At 41.6% G+C, this 16267-nt stretch overlaps 1 protein-coding gene across 17 annotated transcripts in view; it reads left to right on the top strand.

Annotated features, from left to right (window-relative positions):
- dnmt3ab (DNA (cytosine-5-)-methyltransferase 3 alpha b) overlaps positions 1-16267 on the top strand; it is a 495665-nt gene that overhangs the window by 360809 nt on the left and 118589 nt on the right. For all 17 annotated transcript variants that reach the window (XM_067984389.1, XM_067984385.1, XM_067984397.1 and 14 more), the window contains 3 exons: positions 7853-8068; positions 13966-14124; positions 15837-15944. In XM_067984389.1, coding sequence (XP_067840490.1) covers positions 7853-8068; positions 13966-14124; positions 15837-15944 — 483 coding nt within the window. The remainder of the gene's footprint in view (positions 1-7852; positions 8069-13965; positions 14125-15836; positions 15945-16267) is intronic.

Below are 16267 nucleotides of genomic sequence, written 5' to 3'. Positions count from 1 at the left end.
ACTAAGGAGGCAATCCTAAAACTTCCTCATCATTCTAATAGTAGTACATTGTGTACCAGTTGATCAGAGGCTGGATGGTGAGGTGAAACACAGTAACAGTTTCAAGCTTGAGCTTGTTACCACCGCATTCCCACCACCGCCCCCCAATCTCTACAGGGGTGTAAAAGTGTCTTCAGTGCTGGGCCAGCAAATGTAAGCCAAATATTTTAGAGGTATCCCTTGCAATAATTAATCTGATACTTTTAGGTTCTCCTTCCTAAAAAATGCATGATTTCAAAAGAAAACTTCTTGCTGCCTCATCGTTCAAAATATGTAACTTTATCTCCACCTAGTGGCTAAATATCATTTTGTTACGTAATTCTTTTTGTCAATGCTGTTGCAAGATCTCACAATTGAATAATACATGTAACATCCATCATTAAAGATAATCACTCTTCAACAATCAAGTTTGAAATGATGCATTTGCAGGAAAAGTTTAGCTTTCTTTGGCACAGTTTTACATTAACATTCCAGATGATAACTATGTAGTGTGCAACACCTGAAATTGTTTAGGGTTTGAAACATGCTTAATAACTTTGCAATAACAGAAAGCATGGTCACAGTTCTGCTGAATGTTCACTGAACTGCTGTTATATTCATCTTCAAGTCATATGTGTTACAGATTTTTTTAATGTATATAACTGTGGCTTTATTTTCAATTGTATTGTAAATTTTATGAATTTGTATTCCCACGCAGAGCTTCATGCATCAGGAATATGTACCGGGATTTTGGATGGGGAGGTCAGTGGGCCCCGTTGGATTTTCTCTTTATTTAGGTTAATGGATGGAAAATTCTGTGAGGCCCACTGATCTCCCTGCCTAAATTCCCCATATGTACTCCTGGCCCGAAGCTCCGGACTAGGAGCGCAATTTCATAAAACCTAAAATAAAACCAGAAAATGCTGGAAATACTCAGCACGTCAGGCAGCATCTGTGGAGAAAGAAACAGAGTTAACGTTTCAGGTCAATGACTCTTCGTTAGAACTGGAAGAAGTTGAAGATTGGACAGTTTTTAAGCAAGTACAGAGCCAGAGAAAGTGGGTTGGAGGAAGGGGAGGGGAGGCAAAAACAAAAGGGAAGGTCTCTGATAGGTTGGAGGGCAGGAGTGATTAAATGACAAAAGGGATGATGGTGCAGGGCAAGGAGGGTGGGTAATGGGACAAGTAAACAAACAAAAGATGGGTCTAGTGGAGCTGTAAATGGCAACAGTAGAACCATTACCAGCAGTGGTTATGATCTGAAGTTATTGAAATCAGTGTTGAGTCCAGAAGGTTGTAAAGTGCCTAATCAAAAGATGAGGTGCTGTCCCTCGAGCTTCCATTGAGCTTCATTGGAACAGTGTAAGAGGCCGAGGACAGAGAGGTCAGAGTGGGAGTGGGACAGGGAATTAAAATGGCAAGCAACTGGCAGGTCAGCGTTACGCTTGTGGACTGAGCAGAGGTGTTCAGCAAAACGATCACCTAATCTGCGTTTGGTCTCCGCAGTGTAGAGGAGACCGCATCGTGAGCAGCGAATACAGTCTACTAAATTGATAGAAGTACAAGTAAGTCACTGTTTAACCTGGAAGGAGTGTTTGGGGCCCTGAACTGTGGAGGGGAGGAGGTGAAAGGGCAGGTGTTGCATCTCCTGCGCTCGCACGGGAAGGTGCCTGGGTGAGGAGACCGGGTGTTGGGGGTGATGGAAGAGTGAACCAGGGTGTCACGGAGGGAGCAGTCCCTTCGGAATGCTGAAAGGGGAGGGGAGGCGAAGATGTGTTTGGTGGTGGCATCGCACTGGAGGTGGCGGAAATGGCAGAGAATGATATGTTGAATTTTTTTAAAATGCGTTCATGGGATGTGGGCGTTGCTGGCAAGGCCAGCATTTATTGCCCATCCCTAATTTCTCTTGAGAAGGTGATGGTGAGCCGCCTTCTTGAACCGCTGCAGTCTGTGTGGTGAAGGTTCTCCCAATGCCGAGGCTGGTGGGGTGGAAGGTGAGGACAAGGGTTCTGGGAGGGGGGGGAAAGGAGTGAGGGCAGTAGTGCGGGAAATGGGATGGATACGGTCGAGGACCCTGTTAACTACAGTGGAAGGGAATCCTCGGTTGAGGAAAAAGGAAGACATATTGGAAGCACTGGTGTGGAAGGTGGCATCATCAGAACAGATGTGACGGAGACGGAGAAACTGGGAGAAGGGAATAGAGTCCTTACAGGAAACGGGGTGGGAGGAAGTTTAATCAAGGTAGCTGTGGGAGTTGGTGGGTTTACAGTGGATATTGGTTGACAGCCTATCCCCAGAAATGGAGATAGAGAAGTCATAAAACCTACCCTTTCTATTACATGGCATATCTTTCACTCATTAGCAAACATTACAAAAGTGCATCGAATTGTCTCTGCTTTCCACAATTAAAATATTAATCAGGTTTGAAAATCCACTTTATTTGTGACCAGCAGGAATTGGTATGAGCTGCAGTTCGGACTGAATTTCATCTCAACTAGCTGTATTAGTTGTGGCCATTTTAGTTAGTTTGAATGTCTTTATTGATCTGATCTAGCCTAACACAGAAATTCCAATAAAAATGACCAACTTTACCTGACTGATATCAAACCCCGCCCCATCCAGTTGACAACAGTAGCTGCAATGTTATAAACCCCACAGTGTGATCACAGCTTCAATGACATTATTTTACTTGTGACATCATAAAGAAGCTCAAAGAATTGTGTAGAATTACATAGGGAGGAGTTTTAACCCCCCCATGACAGACGGGAGAGCACAGGGGTGGGGGTTAAATCGGTAATTATGTGATACCCAACCTCAACCCGCCATAAACGCACCTACTTCCGGTTTAATTGCGATGGATATCAGGGCATCCGAGTAACCCGCTTTGGAGAGGCGGGTCTGTGAATATAATATTTAAATGAGGCTCCATTCATCAGATTTTGGGAGTCATTTGAATTTAATGGCTGTGAGTCCCAGGGCCCGGAAAACCCAGCAGCTAAAGGGAGGCCGGTGATGGCGGCTCCACCAAGTAAGTGCCTTTCTAGCACTGGTTGTGGGCCAGGAGGAGCAGGAGTGCGTCTCCTTGCCCCCCAAGCAAATCTTCTGCCGCTATCAGCCGACCCCCACCCCCGGCAATCTGCCCCGATCTGCCGAGCCCCCCCACGATCTGTTGATTCCCCCCCCACCGAGATCTGCCGACCCCCCCCCCCGGGATCTGTCAACCCCCCCCCCCGCGATCTGCCAAACCCCCCCCCCCCGCGATCTGCCGACCCCCCACGAACTGCTGACGCCCCCCACGATCCACCATCCCTCCCCACAATTTTCTGACTTCCCCCACAGCAATCTGCCAACTTCCCCCACGATCTGCTTCCCCTACCCCCACCTCTCTGCCCCGATCTTTCCCTCCCTGCCGCGCTCGGTGGCCCTCCCCACCATGCCCCGATCTTTTCTGATTACCAGGGACCATCTCCAAGGGTTCCCAGCTGCGGCCTTGGACAGTCTTTCCCAGCCAGCCCCTGAAGCTGGCCTGCTGCCGGCCAAGAACTGGAGTAAAAAAAATGACAACGAGGACCTACCGTTAAATTCGGCAGGACCTCCTCATTTCTGGGTTTTCCGGCTGCAAATACCCGCTCCTGCTCCCTCCCCACCTCCCCGCAAATATCGGGGCCATAGTCTACAGCAAGGAAACAGGCCGTTCAGCCCAACTGATCGACATGAGACTTCTCCCATCCCTCTTCATCTAACCCCATCAGCATCGGGTTCCTTTTCCTATTCCTTTCTCCCTCATGTGTTTATCTAGCTTCCCCTTAAATGCATCAATCTCAATACAGTTAAAATGGCTCACTGAATTTATGTTTTTCAGATTTTTTTTGATTATATCAGTGAACATCAGGTGTACGAGGATTGTAGTAGATTAGAATCAGTTACATGATACATTGAAAAGGATGAGAAATACAATAGAAGTTTGCCAATTGAGGCTACCGAGGCTGTGATTCTAGTTAAGATACATAGAATTACATAGAAATTACAACAAGGAAACAAGCCATTCGTCCCAACTTGTCCATGTTGGCGTTTATCCTCCACACGAGCAGGAGTCCTATTCCCATGCGCTGCCCTATTCTCAAATATTTCTTATCCTCTTTCCTTCTACCACCTAATAGAAGATTTATGTGTATCATCATGACGAAAATAATTTGTGGTTCAGGTCAGTTGATTTCAATAGAATGAAAATCAGGCAGGTCCTACAACAGGCAGCGATCTGCTCTGCCAGAATACTGCCCAGGCGGTGAAAATGAAACTTTACCCCACTATCCTTTAAACTCCCTACCATGTGTAAGTACTTTCACATCGTTAAAAGTAACTTATTTTAATAAATTCAACACATGTGGAGCAATAAATATATGGCTGTAATGCAATTATGGGGCAGTAGTCAATTGTTCATAAGCACCAAGTTTGAGGGCTTTTTGAAATCCATCTGTGCCTTAATATTTAGTATTAGTCTTTAACTCACTCTATGGCTATGCAGTACAATACTAAACTATTTTTGGCTGGGAGTATTCTATGTGAATTGAAAGGTGGGTTTGCATAATATAGTATGTATGGTTAGTGTGGCATTTGACCTGAAGGAGGACAGCATCACACAGTGTGTTCTGGGAAGCTATTCATGTGGTTTGGAGAGCAGTTTAGCCATTTTCATACAACAAAATATCTTCCTCCAACCCTCCAACCACCCCCTCCCCACCCCCTACCAAACTCTTTGTTCCTCTGACTCCAACTTCATGTGCATCCCCCCTCCCCCATGCTAATGGCAGCCATGCTTTGGCAGGCCGACACCCAAAGCACTGGAATTCCCTCCCTTAACCGCTCCACCTCTCCATATCCTTCTCCTTTAAGGTCCTTTTTATGCCAGTTGTTGTTGTTGAAAGCTATTTTCTGATGGATGCTTAATCACATTTGTTTTCTGTCAGCTTAGCCACTTCCCATGATGTAACTAAAAATACTCAGCATGTTAATCTTTTCCATCTCAAACATTTCCCAAATGGCGCCTCGGTACCCTCAATTGGCAAACTTTTTAGTATTTCTCATTCTTTTTAACATATCATGTAACTGATTCTAATCTGCTACAATCCCCGTAAACCTGATGTTCAGGCATAATTAAAAGTAAGAAAAACTGAAACTGCTGGAAATACACAGCAAGTCTACCACCATCTGTAAAGAGAAAATGCAGGTTAATCCTTCATAAGAACTCATGAAGATATGCACCTGAAACATTAACTTGTTTTTTCTTATTTCCAGCATTTGCAGGTTTTTTTTCTTTTTTATGACTAATCTCTGTCTGGTAGTCATAGCTACTTTAGATGGAGAAATGCTATATTGAAACCGAATTGCTGATCACCCCATCACATAAACAAATATAAATGATTAAAACAACCATTGCTAAAACAAGCATTTCTTTAAAAATTGCACTTCTACTTCTGATCAGCCTTTAGAGCAATAGTCACAGCATCTGTTGTGTTACCTACATGAATTTTCAATATACTTAGCACAGTGCAAGGGTACCAAAACTAAAATTTAAGATAAGAGGAAAGAGTCATGTTATGTCAATCACTCAGCAAAAGATTTGAGTGACCAATGTGATGATCTGAATTTCTCGTACAAAGTTTTGGTGCATTGCATATAAATGTTTTTCTTTGACGTCAGTCAAATAATTTTGATTAAAAACCAGTAAACGTTGGTAACATTCAGCAGGTCAGGCAGTGTCTGTGGAGAGAACAGACAAGTTTATGTTTTGGATGTGAACCCTTCAGAACTGAAAAATGAGAGGTAGTCAGGCATGTTAATATCATTGGAATATGGAAGGGGAATATATAAAAAACAAATGGAAATATTCATCCAGAGTTTCTGTCCAGTGACTCCTGTTGAAAAGTGTAGATGTGTGGAAGTTCGGATCAGGCTCAGCTGGGATGCCCCTTCACAGTCGAATAGCCTGCCAATGCTCACAGTCCAAGCTCAGAGATGAAGAGTGGCCATTTGGGTGAGGTACCAGAGGGTGGCAGTGTCCAATGAACCGTACCCTAGTATGAGTCGGTGCCTATAAGAGAAGAAATGAAAAAGAAAGTGAAAACTGTTGTTTATGTACCAGTGCAGGAAAACTAGACTGCTAGTGGCTCATCAACAGTCCAGTCATCATTGGAACTTTCACGTAAACAGGTTTCAGATAAAAAGGAACGTTGAAGGAATCCTTGCATTTCTAAAGTTTGGATCTTATGAAAGATATCATGAGATCAAAAATAATAGCCAATGTAAAAGCAACAAAGCTAAACACACCTGGAAAAATAGACAACAAAATGCAGCAGCAGGAAAGTAGGTCACTTCCGTATTTACTGTATGGTGGGATAACATATGTTCCTATTTAAATTAAATTTAAGGCATTGTTTTAAAGGGTAGGTATGGCAGGTGAGTACTTTAATATTACCTTTAGATGACTAGCCCTTCAGAACAGGCTTTTTACCAAATAACAATTCAGAGAATTATTCAAGTATCTTATGTGTTTAATGAATTGTTTGTGTGTATGATGTTTCCATACTGTTTTGTACTGCCTCATTTTGCCCAAAAGAATATTCAATGATAAATTTCAGAACATTGTGTACACTACAAATAGTGCACCAGTAAAAAAAGTAATTTTCTTTCAATAAGGTGCCATATATGCTTTACATTCATTTCCAGATTTACTGAGTATTTTATATTATTATGCAGCAGCCATTTTTAATATATCTAAACTGAAAAATACTTGGTGAATATCTCCACTATTTTCCATTTGACTTAAAATTATTTGTTCTTCTCCCCTCCAACTTTCAGATTCCCTTCCAACATGATTTCATATTTTGTGGTCATTGGGGCGAGAGGTGTTCGTGCTGGGGAATAGAGTATTTTCCATAATGGGGACCCAAAGTAACAAGCCAGGCCAGGTATAGCCTGGTTGAATGCACAGTAAATCTCCCTCTACTCTGTCCAAAGAATAACTTCAACCCCAAACTCCTAAGAGCACCCATTATTGTATCATCATGAAATTTAAATTTCCCACACAAGCCATCCTGTGGCCTCTCCAACTAAGGCTGCCAATTTGATGCCAGTTAGCACTAAATTAAGATCAATTTCCTACCAGGAAAGGAGTTGAGATTGCTCAAACTCATTTTATGGAACTTTATTGGGCTGGGCCAGAGATGAAAGCCCATCGCATCACCACATCTGGTACACCATTATCTGACAAGAAGGTAGGCAAGTTGCATACTCCCAGATCTCTGCAATACAACTGTATAACCTTCCACCTGGAGGTACACAAGAACATCCTGGAGTTGCTCAGCCTCTAATTTCCGTTTTCCACTTGTGAGATTAACCTGACCGTTGGAATATCGTGGGCACCCAACATTTGTCTTAACAGTCTGTGAAGCACAGCTTATTGATTTATTATTGCATTGCTTCATTGAACCTGATGAATATTTTTAAACACAGAAAATGCTTTTCCCACAGACTTTGCCATGTTTTATTTTTTCAAAAGAAAACAACTTGAAACATTTGCACAATACACAATTTAAATGGTAATATCTCTAAGAAAAAGGCTCATCAATGGAGTTAATTCCTTATCCAATTATGTACTATAGCAAAAAAGGCTTACTTAATAGTTACATTTTACAAAGGAACACCATGTTAGAAAGTACAAAACAAATATATTTCTCCTCCAGTGATACAGATATTTGTTAAAGCCCTCACTTATTTATATTTTTTCTAACCTATACCCTTCCTTCCCCATACTACCACCCCTCTCCTACTCGCAGGCTGAGAAGAGAGCAACACTTGTAGCCGTGATGAACGCACAGGAAGATATCCCGGTTCAGAAAGAGAAAGAGAAAGAAACAAGCACAATCACTTCCCAGCAGTCCACTGATCCAGCATCTCCCAGCATTGCAACAACTCCAGAACCTACAGTCATTTCAAATGAGGCAGCTGAGAAAAACACTTCCAAAGTGATAGATGAGGAGGCAGAATATGAAGTGAGTTAATTATTTTATCCTATAGTATATATTGGTCAGGTAGCTTGGCAGGTGTGTGAAAGGTATCATGCTCAGTTCTTCAATACTCAGAAAAATATAACTAATAAAATACAGAAATGACATGATGATAAGACCCCCTTGCTGATTGATTAAGGGACCATTGTGCAATGCTGTTTCCTTTATAAGGTGGTGCTGAGTATTGGAACATCAGTGCATAGCACCATGAGTGGAGAGATGCAAGTTTGATTCCCCACTCTGCTAGTTAGCCAAACTTAGCTGTGCTTTGAGTAAAGGCATTGACCAGAAGCCAAGCATCTCATCTTGAGAGAGGAAAAATAATTAGATGTGTCTCCACTGGGCTGTTCTCACACTGGTCCTAATAGACAGCCAAGGGCAGTATTGGTGATAGCCTGGGAGTAAACTGCCTTCCTACCTAGGAGGTACTTGGCCTGGAAGAGGAGAAAACAATAAAAAGAGGATGGATGCTCTCATACGAGGGCATACACATTCATTTTTTATATAAACTGTATGAATTACCCAGGGAGTAAGTTCCTGTAGAGCCTTGGTAAGATGGCAATTTAAGTGACAAGATTAATGATGAGATCAATTATGAAAGGACATTGATACTTGCCTTCTCCTACCCCTTGCATTGTGGGGTCAAACCAGCTGTACTATAATGACTTTGCTTAATTATTGCTGACTATGCTACCACTTGCAGTACCCAATACATTTTACATATGTTGCACAACTTACTTGCAGTTTTTCTGTGCTGACCAAACATGTCCAGAATAGCAAACAATACCGAGAAAGAGAGATGGACTATATTTCACCAGTGTACAGTTAAACCATCTGGCACTTCTAGACAAGCAACTGGTGGTGTGGTTGCGCCCACCAGGGTGATTTCCTTGCTGATTTCAATTCCAGTGTGAAGCTGAATTTCAACAGCTTCATCTGTTTCCAATCTCAGTTATAGAGTTTAGAGGCACCCCCTTTTGAAAGGGACCTGCAAAGCATTTCGAACTACCATTCATTTAATTAGGGGAATTCTCTAAAGATCTTACAGAGTCTCTGCTTGTAGTTATGTAATAATAGAAATTGGTGACTATTCAGGTTGTTACAAGGACTAGAGAATACAAGGTAGGGAACATAAAAGTGGAAGACCTCTTTAAGTAAGGCCAGCCGTTAATTCATTTGCCCAACTCTGACATGATTACTCTGTCCTCCAGAGATGAATGTAGATAAGACAAGGTTGGGGGTAGGTGGGTAATAAAAATTGTTGATTCCATCAGCGGGACCGCTGCGTCCCCTATTAATGTCGACGGGCGGATCGTTAAAGGGGCAATTTACCTACTTCAGATAAATTTTACCTTACCTGCATGGGTTTCCCATGGCTTCTCAAACTCACCAGTGAAACAGAGGTGAGATTCATGCAGAAGTTGATTTGGCCCTTTAAACCTGTGATTGACACATCTCAAGAAAAGCTCAGCGATTGTAGCTGGTCTCAGGCAAACATTTGGCTGAGAGTTCTTTGTGTTGGGTCTCTATTCACCCTTCCAGCCATCATTCAATTACTGAATAAACTGAAAATAATCAATTGTTAAAATCCTGTTGAGTGCATGCACAAGCTTATATTTTTAAGAATGATGACAACATCTGAAATATTGGAAGATTCTGCAGTCACGTTACTTGAAAGAATCATAACATTTCATAAGAACTTGGCTGTTTCGCTAATAAAAATAATAGAACTCCAAATGTGTTTCCGATTCTCATCCATTAGTGGCCTTTGTGTGGTCCATCTCTTCCATTCATTTTCTGGCTTTCTCTCTCTCTCCATCTTTGGCAATAGGCTTTCCATAGATATTTATTACAAGCTTGGACTCCCACAACTATTTGGATTGTGTTTCTACCCACCCCACTTCCAGTAAATACTTCATCCCTTTCTCTAATTGTCTCCTTCTCTGTCATATTTGCTTTAATAAATCTACTTTCCACACCAGAGTTCCTAAAGGTCCTTTTTCCTCAGCTGAGTCTTCCCCCAGCAGTGATTGACAGGCCCTTTGATTGAATCCACATTTCCCATATGCAGCGGAAAATAACTGCCAGGAACATCCGTTACTTTTAATGCTAATGCTCGTGCTGGTGCTATCAGGAAGTTCAAAAAATTAATGTTACTTATGTTGCAATGATCATGAAATCGCTTCTCTCCTTTTCCACCTCACCTTCTTCTCTCCCTCTCCCACCCTCCTGCTCCCTCTCTTTCCTTCCCTCCTCTTTCATTTTCCCTCTCTCATCTGCCTTACTATTCTCATGTCTCCCTCACCCCACCCCTTCCCTGTCCTCACCCTCTATACGCCCTCTCTCCTCTCCCCATTCCTCCCCCTCGCCGCATCTCCCTTCCCTACCCTTCCTCTCCCCCTCACTCAGTCTGTCTTCACTGTTCTCACCCACTCCCTTTCTCTTGCCCCTCCCCTCCCTGTCACGGTTCAAATATCTCACTCAGTTCATGTGAAAACTTGCTTTGGTTTTGATTCTCCATGTGCAATGCGATGGAAGATCAACTAGCAAGAACTGCAACCAGTGAAAATAAATGTCTCCCCCGCAGCATCACTATTGTATCACTTTCCACATCCCTGGTAGAATAATAAACTGAGCAACTGAGCAAAAAAATAAAAATCAAAACCCACGCACTGAGCAAATATTGGGAACCAAGCCAATGAGTATATATCCAGAAACAACCCCCCAAAAAATGACCATAAGGTCAAATGCATCCCCACAGCATACGACCACAAACACATAGCAGCAATTCCAGGTTCGGACAACAAACGTTCTCCACCCCACCACTTGAGCAGAAATTCTGGCATAGGATCACAAACTCTCATTCACCCCCAACCACCAGAAATTGCTGGTTAGGATATTAAACCAGCATTCACTCTTTCAGTGCTGAAAAGTTTTATGGTTCTATGGGTCCTTTACTGTTCATTTTTTTTTATTAATAAACTTCAGGATGACATCAGTAGAAATCTTATTCAATTTGCAGATGATATGAGGTGTGTCCAAGAGTTAGCAATAGGAAGGAGATTAGTATATTGCTAGCTGATTTAGATAAGTTAAATGAATGGACTCATGAAGAGCAGGTGTTACTTGACGTAAAGAAAAGCTGTGTTATACACATGGAGCAATGCAATTCGAGACACATCTATTCCATGCCCATTAAAAGTAGAAGAGGAGGAAAGTATCTGGGATTGGTCACTGACCAGTTACTAAAGGGTCATAGATAATGTGAGGTAGCTTTGGAGAAAGCATGTATGGTTCCTGGAAGTATTGCTGGATCAATAAAGCACAAAACTAGAGGCACTGTATTTAAGTTATGTAAGCCATTTGCACTTGGAATACATAGGTAGATTTTGCAAGGCAGTTCTTCTGGTTGGCATTTCACTCAAGAAAGCCTGAACTAATCACCAGAAAATGTAATCACTACAAAATAGGGAACTCCATAAATTGGGATCACAGACATCTGTGACCAGTTCTCTGAGCCTTGCAAAATTTACTGGATTTGCTCCTGCATTGGTGCCCTCATCTGGTGATAGATATTGAGGTTCTGGACAGGGTGCAAAAGATAATACCTACATTTCAATCTCCTTGTTACAAGGATAGGGGTAGAGAGTTAAGGTTTAGAAAAATATAGGCACATTGGGAATATGATTCAGATTTGCAAAATTGGAAAGGATTGGATGTAGTTGACTCGGATAAGATATTTGAAATAGATAGTGATAGCAGGAGTAAAAGGAATGCCTTTGAGATACTGAGTTAAAGAGCCAGGTTAAATGCCAGGAGATGATTTTTGTCTCAGAAAGCTGTCAATTTTTTTAGATAGAATTTGACAAATTCCTGAGGGAAGGGGATTTTTGGGGCATATTGAGTGGGGGAGAGGTTGAATTAAGTTTGGTGTAGTAATGCATGGATAACTATAGGCTCCATGAGCTTGGTTGATTGCTTCTTTTAGACAGTGCATTTCACATTGAGGGAGAGTACACAACTCAGCATATGAAGCATGAAGTTAGTTCGATACAAAATCCTCTACTGCACATATTAGACCATGATATGACTTAAGGAGTCACAGCTGACCTGGACCGATGAGCACTGGAGAAGCTGTGGCATCTTTGGAAATCTTTTTTAAAAGTATAGCATCTTTTGTAGAATGTAGGATCATAACAGCGAGTAGAAGGATATCCTTTAGCAAAGGTAAAGTGATTGTTGATCATTTAATGGAAGCATTCACTTAATCTGAAGCTGTTAACAACAAATTGAATCCCTTGAGGACATATGACCATGGGCTAAATTTTCAGGTCATTCATAATCAATGGGCATAAAATCTATTGCAAATCAGAAGAAGTTATTAGTGATCCTACGATTTGGTGGTGGATGGAAAATCATCGGCTGCATGTCCACGAATTCCAAAACTGTGCTCTCTGCAAGCACCACTGAAAATGCTGGCTCATGGAATCACACTGTTACTCTAACTTTATATAAATCACTGGAGGCCACATTTCGAATATAAGGGGAGATTTCAGTTGCTTATTTGCCACTGGCCAAGGGGAGGTCAGAAAATTTGGGTAAGACTAGATCTCTGATCTCTGGGGAGACTCATTGCCCAATATTTTCCAACTGCACAGCATGGTAATGCTAATTTAACTTAATGCTTCAGGTTTGCGCAAGCTTCATAAAGGGAGTAAATACATGCAAATGAGGGCAGGACTTCCCTCCACTGCATTTTCCATGGTTTGCTCCACAATTACAATGTCATTACTGAAGGCTCATTTTAAACGGACTAATTTTCCAATTGATTTCATGGTATTTCTGTTAAAGCTGTGTTTAGCTGTATTGGGATTGAGTGTGAAGTATTACGTTTTTGGCTTTTTGGTTTGCTTTTGTTGCATTTAGATTGGGGTGTGTATTATTTTAATTTCTTTTTTACCTCCTACCACTTCTCTTACCAAATTCCTTAAAATGTGGCATCTGGTGTATCCGTTTCTAGTCCTGCAGATAATGTGCACAATGCTGAACTTGATCACCATCTGTTGCCAGGAATGGTGCACTGCTGTCCTCTGGAGAAGGTACCCAAAAGTACCAAACAGGGCCACTCACTTCGCACCCCCAACTCCCAGTTTTGGTGAAGTCTGACAAATGTTTAAAATTCACTTTAAAGACTGTAACAATAGGGATGATTTTCATCCCCCTCCCTCCCCCAGTGCCTGCACACAACTCAAGCAGAATACATCCAAAATGCACTCCACCTAACACAACCTGGACCCACCTGAATTCCTAGATTCAGGGCATTTAAATTGGACAGATGTCTTGTGCAGGCCCACGCCCTGGCAGGGCCCAGTGCCTGGAAGCGGAGGAAGAAAGTCAGCCACCGTAATAGTGCCCAAAAGCTTGTATCTTATGGCTAAAAGGCAGGGAATTGGGATTAGAATAGGTAACTCCATTTGAAAAGCTATCACTTGCTGTATGATGGACTGAATGGCCTCATCGTCTGTGATGTAATTTCTATGATTCTATAATATTTAAAAGTAAATCCTTCAGAAAAAGATTGAGATAGTATCTGGTTGGAACCAGAACTGGAGATTATAGAGATAGGTATATAAGGAGTATTTGTACAAATTTGTGTTCCTGACACAGAGCTTTTCACCTGACCGGAGCGCACAAATTCTCTGTCTATTAAAACTAATAGATGAGAACAGAAACTTCCAAAATAAAGAATTGTTGCAGAATTCCTTCACGATGAAGTAATGGTTAGCAAGACTGGTAGTTCCCAGTATTCAATCTTCACACCTCTTGTATTTTGCAATGAAATACTGAATTACTTCATTAATATTTTCCATCTGAATTTCCAGGATGGGCGTGGATTTGGCATTGGTGAGCTGGTCTGGGGGAAATTGAGGGGATTCTCTTGGTGGCCTGGTCGTATTGTGTCTTGGTGGATGACTGGCCGAAGTCGGGCAGCTGAAGGAACACGATGGGTGATGTGGTTTGGAGATGGCAAATTTTCAGTTGTAAGTTTAATATCTTGGCTTTCAAAAAACTTGCATATACATCTTACCGTGACAATGGAAATATTTGATCTCATTGAAGAGTCCTTGTAATCTAGGCGCCTGAAAACAAATCTGTTACCCCTCAAAGTCAGCTTATTTTCACATACCATGATTAAAACATCATTAATTTATCACTATTTTTCTTCTGTTCATTTGACAATGCTTTGTAGGAAGCTAGCATTGCAGTCCTCAAAGAGGGTTGGCTATTGGTGTCTCTGAAGTGGTGGCAGCGATGAAAAAAAAAGTCCAACGTCGCAACATATTTCTGGAAACTCCTGCATCATGGGGTGAAGATGCATGGTAGCAAAGCACATTGAAGCACCAACATGTGGTGCTACAGAATGGCAAGATGGAAATATAAGTCCCAACCCCCAGCACTACTGAGTTCTCGATCTCAGCTGTGTCGACTTGGGGAAATACTGAGCTGAGGCCAGGTGTCTGTCCTGAGGGAATGAAAATCATAGAGACATTAGTCACTTCACATGATCCTTTGGTAATCAGCTCAGAGCAGAATCAACAGAGAAATGGGAGCAATTCACCCACTTGCCTATTTGCTGTAAATAATGCACAGTCCAAGAAGATGAAAGGAAATGGTGAGAAAATCATGGGATTTCACACATTCAAAAGAAAAATCTTACAAAACATACAGGGGCCTGTGAATTCAAATCTAAAATCTTAGTAACAGCACCAGCTGACTCGTGGTTAGTTACAGGAAAGCACAGAATGAATTAAATATGGTGGTTGCCGACATTGTGAGGTGGAGAGCTGGAAGAAAAGTAGATATGAATTGAAACAGGAAAGGTAGAGAGAAAAATAGGAAAGCCATGCAAAGGGAGATAAGGGGGAAATAGAAGGGAAAAAATAATGAATTGGCAGAGAGAGAAAAAGAAAATAAGCAAAGGGAGACAGAAATTTAGGGAAGAGGAGACAGAATAAAATCAACGGTAAACAGCAGATGGAAAGAAAGAGTAACAGAGCTGGAGCAAAAAAAGGAAACAGTAAGTAAGAGAAATACACTTGTAACTTTTTGAATCAACATTTGTGTGCTGTAAGCCCATAAGAGAACACAACAAAGTTGTACGAACTATTTTACTATGTAAATGCAGGAGAATCTGAGACTTGTTATTCTGTTTTCACACTTTTCTAGTTGTGCTCCAACTCACATATACAAAAATATTCAGGCAAGCCAACCAAAATGTACAGGCTAAATAAGGGCAGGCATACAGGAAAAATCTGATCATGATATAGGAGCATTGCTTTAAGATCTCTTGCTCTTGATATTTATGAACTAAGTAATTCAAGTTCTCCTGTACTTGAGATGTATAAATGAAACAGTTCAGGTATTCCTGCCCTAGAGGTGTGGGAATGAGATGTCTCAAATGCTTCTTTTCTTGAGGGCTGTGAACAAAGTGCTTCAGGTACTTCTGTCCCTGAGGTGCGTGAATGAGTTCTCTTGTGCTCTAGGTAACATTTCCTGTATGTGAAGTGCTTTGAGATGTTTCTGAGAGACATGATAAAGTGTTGTATAAAATATAAGTCTGTTTTTCTTTCTTTCCTTTCTTCCTTCCCTCCTTGACTCAGATACGTCGGTCTTGAGGTGTGAATGAAAGGTCATATGTACTTCTCTCAATGATTGTGAATACCACTGAGTTCAGTCTTCTCTGGTTTGACAGGTCTGTGTAGAAAAGCTGATGCCTTTGAGTTCTTTTTCTACTGCCTTTCACCAGCCAACCTATAGCAAACAGCCTATGTATAGGAAAGCAATTTTTGAAGTCCTACAGGTATGAGATTCCTACATTAATCTGTATTTTAAATTCCTGTTCATTATAAAGATATGACACCAACTCCAACGTGTTCATTTTGATTGAGTTATTCTCAGTACAAATAATTGTCTGTCCACTTCACTGTTTACCTGAAGTGTTAGGAGATACATTCCAGTTCCAGCACTGAAGCAGGAAGACCAGAGTGGTATGAGTTTGCAGTGGCACAAATCATGAACAGCCCAACCTACTGGATTTTCTAGAGTCAGCCTTATTATTTATTCACAGCGATTTGGATTAGGCCTGCAACATGGAGCTTATTGAATGCAGGTGTTAAAGGTGCA

Source organism: Heptranchias perlo, chromosome 5 (assembly GCF_035084215.1).
Source record: "Heptranchias perlo isolate sHepPer1 chromosome 5, sHepPer1.hap1, whole genome shotgun sequence".
Classification (NCBI taxonomy): Eukaryota; Metazoa; Chordata; class Chondrichthyes; order Hexanchiformes; family Hexanchidae; genus Heptranchias; species Heptranchias perlo.
The sequence above is the reverse complement of the archived record's forward strand: the minus strand, read 5'-3'. Positions and strand labels throughout refer to the sequence as shown.